The sequence below is a fragment of the Camelus ferus genome, chromosome 2 (genome assembly GCF_009834535.1).
Source record: "Camelus ferus isolate YT-003-E chromosome 2, BCGSAC_Cfer_1.0, whole genome shotgun sequence".
In the NCBI taxonomy this organism is placed as follows: Eukaryota; Metazoa; Chordata; class Mammalia; order Artiodactyla; family Camelidae; genus Camelus; species Camelus ferus.
The window spans coordinates 49577429-49591136 of record NC_045697.1 but is presented as its reverse complement, the minus strand read 5'-3'; the positions used below and the strand labels follow the sequence as shown (position 1 = coordinate 49591136).

The window sequence follows — 13708 nt, the reverse complement described above, 5'->3', positions numbered from 1 at the left end:
GAAAATAGATGGTACCAAAATGGGTGAAATGAAATTCAGGCTCAGGTACCAGCTGCATTATGGGGCCCCTTGGGTCTCTCCTTGAAAGCAAGCTAACAGTTTTGTTGGGGCTCCAGACGTTTCTCTTCCAAAACTGTTTCTACTTAATATCTTTTCTAAGTTTGCTATTATTTGTAATTATTTAGAGAAAAAAAAAAAGAGGCACTTTTTTAAAGAAAAATTTATCCAGCAGAAATTATGGAACAGCTGCAAGAAGAAAACATCACCAATATCCCTCCATCAAAATATAACTGTTCTGAATTCGCATCTTGTTACATTTCCTTCTAGGCTTCTTCCTACACATGTTTCAAACTTAGCTATGATCGTTGGGTATGTATAATTTTGTATCCTGATTTTTCACTTTTATACTATCATTTTTAAAATTTCTGTCATGTACTGATATTATTATTCCGTGATGTTCACTGTAAAATTCTGAGTTAAATGGAGTGAAATTTTGCTGCCAATTGGTATTAAAATTTCATGTTCTTTCATACTGATTCTGTGACAACGGAATTTTAAAATTCCAATTCTTGCCATTGGCAGGAGACAAGAGTTTTACAATTCTCCCTTTTTGTTAAATACTTTAAAAACTGTGAAGAATCAATAAAACACGTGGTTGTGTTTATTTAGAAGGGTGAGCAAACGCCATTATTCTGACATTTTCCTCTCCCAGGTCTTACCAGATTATAAGCCCTGGAGGAATTAATAGCCACTGCCTCAAAAGAGAACAAATGCCTTGGACTATAAGGAGGGGAACGTGCCCAAATATAAAGAAATTTAAGTCAAGTTTTTATTTATTTAGTATAAACATAATGTTATCATCATCATCTTCATCTAGTAAACAGAACAATTCTACAACAGTTGTGTAGAATACAATATAGAGATGGTTTTAATCATATAGCAGAAAAGATGTCAAAAGATTTAGGAGAAAATAGAACCAGCAAAAGGAAACTTTTGTGTAGGGACCAGACTAGGGTTTGCAGACATGTTCTGCTATTCACTAGCTACATGACCATAAGTGATCAACAAAACAAAACAAATAAACAAAACCCTGTTCCTGCAGGTTGGGGAAGGATATTTTAAAGTATCAACCATGTTTCAGGCTCCTTGGTAGATGTTTCACAAGCATTATTTAATTTCATCCTAACAGTGATGCTATTGGGTTGGCAAATTGCAGTAAGTTTTTATTCTCTCCTCTTTAATAAGCGAACCCCAATTTTACTGTGGGTAGCAATATACTGATACCAAAACAAAATTATATATAATAATGCATTTCCCAGGCACTCCTGTAAAGGTTGGACACAGTCCTTCACAAAATAGGTAGAAGTTGAAAGATAGAACTTCCTGGAAACCTTTTTATAAGAATGGCAGACTGGTAACTACCATTGATTCAGGTAAGAATACAACCAGATGCTAAAACTGAATGGTGAAAGTTTGATGAGACACAGGATATTTATCAGTCTTAATAAATGATAAAATGATACTTATTGATTACAAAGGGAAGAACAGTTAACTGTGCAGTGGAGAAGTTTGGCAGACAACACCTTAAACAAATGACCAAAATTAATATCGCCAATAATGGGACAAATAAATGTTGCGTACCTCCGGAGATAATGCACTGGGAGAAGGACAGCACTTCTGCGATGTTCCTAGCAAAGATGCCAAAGATGCACAATCAGAACCTAATCAGGAAGATCACACAAACCTGAACTGAGGAGCATTCTATTAAAAACTGACAACGTACTCTTCAAAATATCAAAATCATAAAAGACAAAGACAGAGGAATTATTCTAGATTAAAGGCAACTGTAGAGATACAACATCTAAATGCAGTATGTAATCCTGGTTTGGATGCTGGGCATGAAAAAAAAAATTTGTTTTCCCTAAAAAGGAAAATTGGGACTCCTAGCGAAAATGTAAATAAGGTCTGTAGATTAGATAACTGCAACATTATTGGAGTTAATTTTCTGGTTTTGATCACTGCACTGTGTTACTTAAGAAAATGTTTTCATTGTTAGGAATTAGACACTGAAGTATGTAAGGGGTAAAGGTACATCATGCCTACACATTCAGAGAAAAAAATATATACTTCAAGAGAAAAAAAATGATGAAATAATTGGGGTAAAATGTTAACGTCTGAGGAATCTGGGTGAAGAATATATGGGAATTCTTAGTACAACTTTTGCAAACTCTCTGCAATTCTAAAATTAGTTCAAAAGAAAAGTTACAAGAGTAAAAGAGTTGGGGGTGGGTATCAGTTGATAGATAAATTTTGACCTTGACTTTTGCCCTTCTTTCTTTCCAGATAAGGTGCAATACTGGAGAGGAAGCAACCAGCTTGTAGCAACTACGAGGAAAGACTCAAGTCAAGGATGGCTGAGCAGAAAGATTCCAGCTTAGATCCCAGACAATTTGTTTTATGGCATTCTTGGGTTTTCTGTGACAAGGCAAGGTAATCAAAATGGATATAGCAAAGTTAAGTAATTTGCCCAAGGCTACACCATTCAAAAGTGTCTGGACTAGAATGAAAACCCAGTTTTGTATAGGTTTGCAAATAAAACATACCCTTATGGTCTATATCATGCTGAAGCCCTGGCTTCGCTCTCTATGAAAGAGGAGTAAGAATTTTAGCACTCCACTATGACATACACAAGCAAAGAACCTATAGCAGAGCCTGGCAATGAGAACAGAGACTCAAATATTTGCTGAATCAGTAGTTCAGGAAACCAAGCACATCTGTTTTCAGTATTCTGTTATCCCAGGCTATTTTTAAGTATGGTTAAAAAAAAAAAAAGCTGTATTTATGTGGGTAAAATACTCTGGCTGCAGATATTAGTCAGCAGTTTCATTCAGTTTCTTGTATCTCTCTCACCACTCTCCCCTTCTTCTGCCTCTTCTCTCCTTCATAAGAAGCCCTTCTAATCTCTCTTTATCAATCAGCTCCTGCAACTCCATCTCCCCCTCCACTTCCCAAAAACAGGGAGGGGCTGAGTATGGATTTGGGGAGAAAAGCTCCAAGTGGCTCATTCTGCTGGGGAAGGCAGGAGCTAGCCCACAAGAAGTACCATCCTTCCTAAAATGGCAGGGAAAAACAAAACACAGGGAGCCTGAGTCTCTGGCCAGAGCTGAGTAGCTACCTACAGGCCAAGGTTCTAAAAACTCCAGGCAGAAGAGTGAAAATTACAGGAAGGCACTGAATCCAGGTCCAACCAACCCATTAGCTGTGCAACTCTTCTGAAGTTGAAGGACACAACAGAATTTGGAATCACTTATTCTCTTAAAATGAAAGGTGTTAAATATGTAGTTTCATTGATTTGTTTTAAATGGGATGAATTTTAAGCTTTAAAAAAAACAAAGATCTTAATATTTATTATACTATGAAATAAGTACCAAAATACCAGTAGAGTCGTTTTGCTTCGACCCAGATGCTCTTGTACCAGACCTACATAGCAGCACCCTCACAGGAAGGAGACTGGCTATGGCAATGGCCCACTGAGACCTTGGATTCTGAGCTATTTAAGATACACTATGAACACTGGAAGAAAGGGAGCAGTTTAAGGACTTGGGTCTGGGCCACTTTGGAGTCAGACTGTGGCTGTGCCCTGGAAGGGCCATGTGTGTATACGGGTATTGGCGGTGGGGAGAGGGTAGTGGGGAGAGTAAGCTGGAGCTCTTGCAGCTCTTTATACTACCCACGATTCGTGCGGTGTGTGAGGACCCTGGGCAACGCAGCATCAGGGAACAGTCAAGCCAAACAGCAGTCTTCTCTGCTTTGCCTCTTCGTGCTCATGAGCTCATCTTTCATTTCTCTACCCCAGGGACTCCTGAGCTGCTAGCAGACAATTATGTCCACACCCAACTCCCTTTTCTCTCCTCAAACTGTATGCCAGTTCTGGACCCTCCACCTAATATTTACAAGTTATTGCACCCATCCCAATTATTCGTACAGTGTACTCACCAATCACAGGCCTTTGGTTCCTTACAGTCCACATCATTAAAGAACTGGAACAGGGGAGAGAGGGGACCTGGGAGGTCTGACCTGGCTTTGAATAGTTCCCGTCCAGCTCAGCTTGCATCCTGCTGGAGGCCCCATCTGCACTGACAGCCTGTCCTCTCATGAGATAGCCTACAGAGTCCCCTGCTTTTGGACTCACTTGGCCACAGACTCAGGTCAGTGAGACAGATCAGCTGCAACTTGCTCTGGGAACAAGGATTGCTGGTGAAGGTGGCAATGACTCCATAATGTCATCTTAAGCTTCCATGGAATCTTGGCATCACTCAGTAATGGGAACTTCAAAGGACTTGGTCTAGCTGTGGAATGGGAAGGTAAAACCTTCAACCCCATCCTGGCTCTTCAGGACCTGCCTGTTTCACTAGTTGTGGGGCAGGGAGAACACGGTGGGTGTGGAGGGTCCACAAATTTTCCACAGGGCATAGAGTGCCAGGGCCTGGATCTGATAAATTTGTCCCTCAATAAACAGTCTTATAAAAAGTTCTTTGGAACTGAAAAATGGGATTTGTTAATTTAGGTGTTTCATAAGTAAGCAATCCTCTTGATTGTTTTTATTTCTTATTTATTTATTGTAATAAATTTACATAAATACATTTATTTTATATTTTTTATTTATTATTATTCCATTCCATAGAATGGAAACACAGGTTTACTGTACTTTTTTAAAAGAGGCTGTAGGTAGAGCTTTGTTTGCAGATATAAATACGAAGCAATGTAAAATTATTTTATTAAATACTACAACATGATCTTCTGAACTTTTTGCAGAACAGAACTGATATTAGCAAATACTAGTGGCACTACTGGAAAAAACATTCTTAAAAAAAATGGCAAGCAGTCAAGTCTATGAGGGGATATAGTGAGCATCTATTGTCTTTCCTATCCTGATAAACTTTCTCCTGGCACAGTATCCCAGCTTTCTTTTGAAGAAAGTCCCTGTTCCCCTGTTCTTAATGCCATGTGCTTTGAGATGAGGGGAGGACTCCCAGTGCTTGTTTTAGAGGTGGGCATATGAATCAAAGCCAATCAGAGCATCTCACACACAGGACTGTAGGAATGGACCAGACACATGGGCATGTGCCACTGTAAGATCCAATGAATCATAAAAGGATTTTTGCTGGGATACTAGGGAGAGAGGTTAGGAGTCGCCCTCCATGAACTTGGTCCTGGGAGACTACAGGACTGCAGGAACTGACAGCCATCTTGCCCTTGTATGGAGTCAGAGAAAGAAACCAATATAAAGAGCAGAGTCCAGATACAATGAAAGCCCAGATGCTGAAGAGATTACCTTGAAATGCCCCAGATTAAGGCATCTCTGAATTAACAGAATTTTCAGTAACATGAGCCAATAAAGTTTGAGTTGAGTACTATTACAGGGTAATATCTTTAAATGTTCGGTTGTTAAGAAACTGATGATACACACCAAAGATGTGTGGGTCTCCACTGTAACCTTTATTGAGTACTTACTCGGTTTCATGTACTAAAGTACTAAGCACATTAAAGCTATTATCTAAAAGAATCCTGACAACCACATGAGGAGGGTATTATTACTGTTCTCAAAACAGGTAGAACAGGAATTTGAATCCTGTACTCTAGAGCATGTGAGACTACTTAACTATTCCAAGTCCCTGCCTTGGTCACGTTTCACATCTAAGAGAGGTGGCTGTCCAACATTTTAGTCTCCGAATCTTTTTGTTCAAAGGAAATAGAAAGTATAAACCAATGAAATCGATCAAATGGAGCAGGATGGGGGGCCCAGAACCTACTTTCTTGCACCCTCCTCTTCCAAAGAATTCTTAGGGCTTTAAACAATATTTTAAAAGCACTTCATGGAAAGGATGACAAATACCCCTTCTTATATGTAACAATTTCCAAGATGTATTAAGTGGGAAAAAGTAAGGTATGGAACAATGTGTACAATGTGCTGTATTTATTTGTGTTATTAAAAGAGAGAAATAACATATACATATATCTGGAAGAATAAACAAGAATTATTTCTATTAATTGCCTGGGGGGCCAAGGAACAGTAGGGAGAACTTTTTGCTAAACACCCTTTGTGTACTTTATATTTTAATCATGTGAATGTATGATCTGTCTTAAAAAGAAGTAGTAATAGGAGTCAGTGATGATGACAACAGCTGCATTAGTGTAATGAATTTCAGACCAAGGTGAGCTGGCCACTGGGAGGTTGAGATGGTTTTCCTAATGGGCTGCTATCTGATCCTAAAAATTAAGTCCATCCTTCCACAGATATTCACCTTTACAGAAGACTAAAGGCTAATCACTAAGTTGGTCATTGAAGGCCAACAGAATAGTCATAAACTAAAACTAGTTTATAATATTTTCTGAGGACCCTGATTCAGACTCTACTGAGGAAGTCTGGTGGCCACACGATGCAGCAGTACTGAGGAATTTCTGCTCCCAGGCGTATAAGCTGAAAGTGGGAATTTTCTCATTCGTGGAATTCATTCATCCATTAGAGAGCTACCAAGTGGTATGTGTCAGATGTGGTGCTAAACACTGAAGATAGAGCAACTTACAAAAGGACTGAAATCCCTACCCTTATAGGTTTACCTTCTGGTGATGGTGGGGAAACATACAATAAACAAGATAAAGATGTAAAATACATACTATATTCTGTTAATCCCACGATGAAAATTTCTTCACATTTTATGAAACCTAAAATTGGGGTGCATCTTTTGGTAGATGGTATCTCATAATTGGCAAGGGTTTTTTTTTTTTTTTTTTTTTTTTCATTTCTCTGAGGTACACTTGATGGCATCTTAGATCTGATGAAATATGGGGAAATAATCTATACGGGAGAACAACGGAGCAGACTGATAGTGTGATAGAAATAAGCAGAGCAGAGGGAGGAGTATGGGGAGGCTTCAACTTAGAACAGTCAGGAGAGACCTAAGTAACATATAAGCAGACTTAAATAAGGTGAGGAAGTGAGCCATTTCTCTATGTGGGTAGAGTAGCAAGCATCCAAAATACAGGAAGGGGCAGGGAGGGGTGGTAGAGCTCAGTGGTAGAGTTTGTGCTCAGCATGCACAAGGTCCTGGGTTCAGTCCCCAGTTCCTCCATTAACAACAACAACAAACAACAAAATATAGGAAAGAACAAGTGCAAAGGCCGTGAAGGAAAAGCAAATTTCAGAAACACTGGGAAGCCAGTGTCGCTGGAGTGGAAGGAAAATAGCAGATGAAGTGAGGGAGACAGGGGCCAGACAGGGGCTTGTAGACCACTTTTCTACTTAGTGCATGATCACTGCCTTGAGTCTAGAGGGATCAGATAGCACAGTACATGAGAGCACAGGCTCTGGAGCCAGAATGCCAACTGATGTCGCAGATCTGCCACTTCCTCGCTGTACATCACGCAAGTTACTCTGCCTGTTTCGCCATCTGAAAAATGGGGCTATTAACACTACCCACCTCCTAGGGCTGTTGTGAGGATTAATTCAACATTTAATGTAAAGCCCCTTGAACAGAGTCTAGCAAAGAAAGAATACACATGTGTTTGATATTGTTATTATTGATTGGTTATGAATTTCAATTGTTGCTTCATCATTATCAACTTATTTTGCTGTGTGTTGTTTGGGGAATGGATAGTAATGCATAACTTTAAAAAAAATTGGGGGGGCTAGTAATTAGGTTTATTTATTTATTATTTTTTTGATGGAGGCACTGGGGATTGAACCCAGGACCGCATGCACTCTGGGCATGCATGTTACCACTGATCTATATCCTCCCCCCCTAGTAATGCATAATTTTATCAACAATATTTTTGAACCCTGACTTTCTAGTAACTAGCCTTTAAAAACCTGTATGTGATATATTTCAAACATAGATTATCACTTCTATTCATCCTTGTAAGCAGGTATGGACAACATTCTACCCTATCACTACCCCTGCCACATCCAAAAAACAATCTTATGCAATGATATTTCAATGTTATTGTTGAGTTTGCCACTAGAAAGTAAGAAAGGATGTGGAAAATGGGCCACTGAAGAGAGCCCCTGAAATAGGGGATTGTATGGAGGCAATTTTTATTTTATTTATTTATTTTGGGGGGGTAAAGAAAGTTTTTTCTAGGAAGAGCAATGCACGTAAGGAAGCAATTTTAAAAATGGATTTCAAACCAATAAACTTTGTTAGTTGTCAGAAAAATCGTTTTTATTTACACAAATTAAAAAATTTTGCATTATATATATTTCAATGGTTCATGGCATTCGTATACTAAACATTTAGCGTTGTGAAAATTAGAAGTATAATGGCGTAAGTCAGGCAGTCACAATTTTTCATGTTTTCCTTTATTTAAGAAATGGTTCTTAGGGAGGGTATAGCTCAGTGGTAGAATTCATGATTAGCATGCATAAGGGCCTGGGTTCAATCCCCAGTACCTCCATCAAAATAAATAAATAAACAACAAAAAAATCCGTCTCTTATGGGGGAGAGAGCATGCTTAGTATTCAGTGGTGGGTTTGATCCCCAATATCTCCATTAAATAAAAAATAATGATGATAATAAACAAAATAAATAAATATTACCCCCCCCAAAAAAAACAAGAAATGGTTCTTGAGCATCTGCCATGTTCAAGGAATTATGCTAGATGATTTGATTAAAGGGTAGAAATAGGAACAAGACAAGGTCTCTTGACTTTTCTCTATAAAATCAGTGGAAGTAGATTTGTATGTAATCTCCTTTCTCTTTTGAGTTAATTTCATGGCTGTTCCAGAGTGATGATGCCTCTGCTCCCCTTTCAGACCCCACCTGAGGGTAAAAATTAGCCACTGTACCCTCTCTGCCTCCTCTTGACCCTGGAAGTGGCGAGCAGCTCCACCCCTTCCCAGACATCAGGAGAGAGGTAAGACTGTGAGGTCAAGGGGAAGTCTGGGGACTCCACCCTCATCTCCTCTGCACCAAACTAACCATCCCTCCTGCCCACGGTCCTTTCTGATGAGTGGATGCTGGTAGGGAAGAAACCAGGTCAAATGAAGGGGAAATTCATAGTACATATGCTGTTAGTGACTTACTACACTCAACAAAATTTAAAACAAAGCTGGGCAAGTTAAAAAAACGGGTGCCTTAAAACAAGTCTGCTAAAATGTAAAGGCACTGCTTTTTATTACCAAATAATACATGTAATAGACATCCATGAGCCCCACTCTATCTCAGAGCTTTATCCCTGATAATGGGATAGAGTCGGGGCACAGGGAGAAGGTGAGGCTTAAGGACTGGATGAAGTTCTTTGCACACATTACCTGGAAATAAAAATCCTGAGCATTTATTCGTTACTGTTTTTAGGCTGCAACAAAATGCCCCCATGGAAAATGTCTGAAGCAAAATGTCAAGTGTCTAGTTTTAAAGTAGAGGACAATGCTTAGCGTACAGTATTTTTGACAGTATGATCCCCACCATTCTCCAAGTCACTCAGGCTTAAAACCTTGGCACTGGGAAAGGAACTTGCACCATAGCCTTTGTGATATGTAGCTACAATCCCTCCTTACAGATGAAAAAAGGACCTTCCTCCTCAGCATAATATTTCATATATCCTGTAGTGTTTATTTCATGTATCCATCAATTTCACCTTTTAGGAGACAATGCTAAGCCACAGAGACATAAAAATGAATAACAGAGTCATGCCCTTAACAGTCCAGCTCAACAGGCATTTACTGAGAGCTTCCTACATATCAACAACTGCAAAGTGCTAACATATACACATGTATCTGGATTTCAGGGAGAGCTTTCAGAAGATGTCAGAGTTAAGTCGTAAGAAACTAGCAGGAGTTTCCTTGATGAAGTGGAGGGAGGGGAAGAGCATATCCAAGCATACATCCAGAGTCTGTGGGGGAGGCAGAAACAAGAAAGACAGGAAAGAAGAGCCAGAGCATTAACAGGCTTGTACACCAAGCTAAGGAGTTGGGATTTTATTACCGAGAGAATGGGCAACGACTGGAGGATTTTTAAGAAGACCAACAAGGACAGATGTTTTGTCATTGTTAGGCTCACCCAAGGGTGGACTGGAGACTGAAGTGGAAGGAAGCCAGGGCTTGAATGCAGACAAACTAGTTAGGAAGCTATTGGTGCAATCTTGGTGGAAAATGATGAGAAGATAAACCATGTCAGAGGCAGAGAGGATGGAGAGCAGAGACCTATTTGAGATATATTCTATAAATAGACATGATAGGGCTTGACTACTGGACATATGGGGGTGAAATCCAGAGTTTCAGATTTCTCCCAGCTTCCCCCTTCTAGCTTAGGCAATTATTTAGCTCATGGTACAAATGAGCCAGGCAGGGCACAGAGAAGAAGCATACTGATTTTTTTTTCTTTAAAGGACGCTGGGGTATCTGAGATCTGTGAAACATCCGTGTGGAGAGGTGTATGAATCAGTTAGCTAACGAGATCCTGCGCTTTTTAGGTTCAAGACATTTACAAACTACGCCATAGGCATTTGTACCTGGCACTGTCATTTCGAAAGACACAAGGCATAGTGATACGAAAAATGAGATTTTTCATGTTAAATAAAAAACTCAAAATGTAGGGGTTTAGAGTTAAGAACATCATGCTACTAACTGCCAAACTGACAGTGCAGATCAATGTGTTTTCTCTAGTAAGCTAAATGCAGGGTTCTCTTGGTTTCCTCCTCACTACTTGAAAATTAGCGGTGTACCTGGTGTTTATATCCAGGAATTCCTTTTAGCAGGTTTGAAGAGCAAGAGCTGAGAAATGCGCCCTCCGGTGGCGGTGGAACGAGGGGACTCTGGCACCCTTTTTACCACCAAACAAAGCCCTGTGAAGAAATGCAATTTACCGGGATAAGAAGGCCACAAAGCTACACCGCAAAACCAAACGAAACCTCCCAGGGGCCTGGACCCCTTACCTGTCACGTCGGCCGAAGGAAAATTTCACTTTCGACTCAACAAAATACGACTCCAGATTTGAGAGCTTGCAGTAAAGTCTCGCTCGGCGACAACTAAACACCCCTGCAAGCCGAAACGCTTACACTATCTAAATCCTCTCCAGCCTGCAGGGCCGGGTTCCGACCACGTGGGTAGTTGGGGCCAGCAGGAGCCGCTCGCGAAGGGCGGGAGCAGGAGGCGTGTCCTTGCGGCGGGAGGCGGGGCCTGTACTGTGGGCGGGGCGTGGGCGGACCCGCGCCACAGGCCTCCTTTCGCCTCCTTTCCCCTTTTGCCTTCGCCCTTCGAGCCGCCACGTAATGCCACGTCCCCGCGCATGCGCATCTCGACCGGCAGTGGCGGCTGTTTCCGGGCTTAGGCGGCTGGAGCGGCCGCCGAGTAGGAGGCGGTGGTGGCGGCGGCTGAGGGGTGCAGAGTACGGGCTTGGGAGCCAGGCCCTGGGGAGGACAGGGGGAGTTATCTTTTCTTTCTCGAAGGGGACGGTAGAGCCGGTGGCTGAGCGGCAAAATGAATTTCCTCCGCGGAGTTATGGGGGGTCAGAGTGCCGGACCACAGCACACAGAAGCCGAGACGGTGAGAGGAACGGCGGGTCCAGGACTTGGGAAGGGTCCGGGTAGGAACCGGGACGGAGGACTCAGGGGTCCGGGGGTCACTTCCTTCGCCCCACCATGGGCCCGAGGGTTCCACACGCCGCCTCCCCCTTTGCCCTCTTGCCTCCCTACGTCTCCCGAAACCCCAGAGGTATTCCTTCACGCCCCCAGGGCAGCCCCCAGCGCAGCGGCTCGGCCCTGCTGACAGCAGCCGCGCCCCGATGCTCCGCAGGCCGCTTGGTGGTGGTCCGCGGGCGATCTATCCCGGGCAGAGGTGGCCTGACCTGTCTCCCACTCCCCTCGGGGCAGTGGGCCTCTCCCCGTTTCGCTTGTGTCTCCACTGGCGGTGAGGAACCTAAAGTCCAGCTCCCACCCTCGCTGTCTGGAATGGGGCTTTGGGGAGGACTGCAAGGTTTAAAACCCAGCTGTTGAACCAGAGCAAGTGGCTAAGAATAATACGATAGTTTGGGGGCACAAAACCACCTGCTCCTGTCCCTTTAACTGGAGGAAGGTCGTTCTGTTAGGTGTTATTAGTTAGGACCCAGTTTTTCAGGCTCACCCATATATTTGGGAAATACTCATTTGGACTTTGTAGGACTCTTGCGCACAAACCGCCTTGGGAACACATTTCCCTTCCATGAAACCTATTTAGAATTCATGGTAACACTATTTGCAGCATCACTTTAAAAAACTGTTAGCCACTGAAAATAGTATTTAATAAGTTGGTTATATTTTAGGTTTAGGAGAAACTTACTTCGAATTTTGCTTAGTTTCGATTAGAAATGAGTGTGTGACAGTTTTAAACATAAACTGAAATTCAGTGTAATTTTGAATCTACAAAATAGCAACAAAGTATGATATTTTAAAGGTAAACTTTGGATAGTATTCGTAAACATAACTGGGTTGTCTATGAACATATATCCTATGTTCTGTGTTGCTGGAATCCTGAAGAGTAAATAATAGCTTTCATTTGTCAGGCTCTTACCTTGCGGTGGTTACTGTGCTGAACTCGTTATAGTCCACATTCTCCTTAAATCCCTAACCAGCCTGCAAGATAGGTAATAGTATCATCACTTTAGAAATGAAGAAATGAGGCTTAGAGAGGTGAAGTAACTTGACCTAGGTCATACTGATAGTAATGGAGCCAGGATTCAACCAAAGTTTACCTTACATCAAAGCCTAGGCTTTACTACTGATGCCCATATTTTAATAATTATCTGGGAATTTTGTAAGTTTATGTAATATAATAAAACTAATCTCACAAATCTGAATTAGAGCTATTCCTTCTTTTGAAAAATCAGGAGTTTTCACACACACACACCTCATATCTGGCTGGTCCATTCCCATGTGGCTATGAGGCAGCTGAGTTGCCCTACTAGAATACCATGCTCTCTCTAAGTTACCATAGTCACAGCCCCCATCTTCAGCTTTTGTTCATTCATTTTATGTCTGATGTTTTTGTTTGAGGCACCAAATTTTAAAGTGTGGTTTATTAGAGCTTGCTTTGGAGTCCTTGCCTTCCACTCCTAATTGGATTGAACAGGCAAGAGATGGCTAACACCCTATGAGTAAAACAAGGAAAATGCCTACTCTGATGGGTGTAATGAAGATTAAATGAAATAAGAAATATAAAGATCCTGGCACTTAGTCAATAAAGGCTAGGTTTTTTTTTTTTTATTACATTTTTAGGGGAAGAGTAGTGTTTCTTTTTTTGTTATAGTTAGCCTTGTCACAGTGACTTCTGTAGAAAAGATGATGTCCAGTTAATTGAGTAGAGGATTTTAAAGCTGAAAGGCCCTTTGCAGATCATCCAGGTTGAACCCTCTCATTTTACAAGGTAGGAAACGGAGGCACAGAGCACTAAAGCAACTTGCACAATATTGCTGAGTTGAGACTAGAAAACTTTGATCTTGCCATAGTGAATGGAGCAACATAGCTTTGATATCATGATTTCAAAATGGAGCTTGAGTATTATTTGTGTATCTTGTATACATAAGCTGAAAGTAAAGTAGGGAGTCTTTGTTCTTGCCTAATGTTGAACATGTATACTCAAAATTGGAAAACTAATTGGTCTTCTGAAGAGAATTAATAGTTTACTCTGAGGTACAGTATGAATAAAATTTGTTTCATCATCTCATTCCATCAGGAA

General features: G+C 41.2%; 2 protein-coding genes across 6 annotated transcripts in view; one reads left to right on the top strand and one right to left on the bottom strand.

The window, feature by feature from the left end:
• The window catches only part of G3BP2 (G3BP stress granule assembly factor 2), a 73736-nt gene extending 62645 nt beyond the window's left edge, over nt 1-11091 (bottom strand). The window contains exons 1-3 of one of the 4 annotated variants that reach the window (XM_032457873.1): nt 10933-11091; nt 10723-10842; nt 1642-1688 (exon numbers count right to left, since the gene is read on the bottom strand). The gene's annotated coding sequence lies outside the window, so the exon portion shown is untranslated. The remainder of the gene's footprint in view (nt 1-1641; nt 1689-10722; nt 10843-10932) is intronic. The other 3 variants (XM_032457892.1, XM_014552044.2, XM_014552045.2) reach the window with 3 other exon arrangements.
• Nucleotides 11092-11291: 200 nt separating this feature from the next.
• USO1 (USO1 vesicle transport factor) overlaps nt 11292-13708 on the top strand; it is a 70222-nt gene continuing 67805 nt past the window's right edge. For both annotated transcript variants that reach the window (XM_032457861.1, XM_032457857.1), the window contains exon 1: nt 11292-11542. In XM_032457861.1, the coding sequence (XP_032313752.1) occupies nt 11477-11542 (66 nt within the window). In that variant the 5' untranslated portion in view covers nt 11292-11476. The remainder of the gene's footprint in view (nt 11543-13708) is intronic.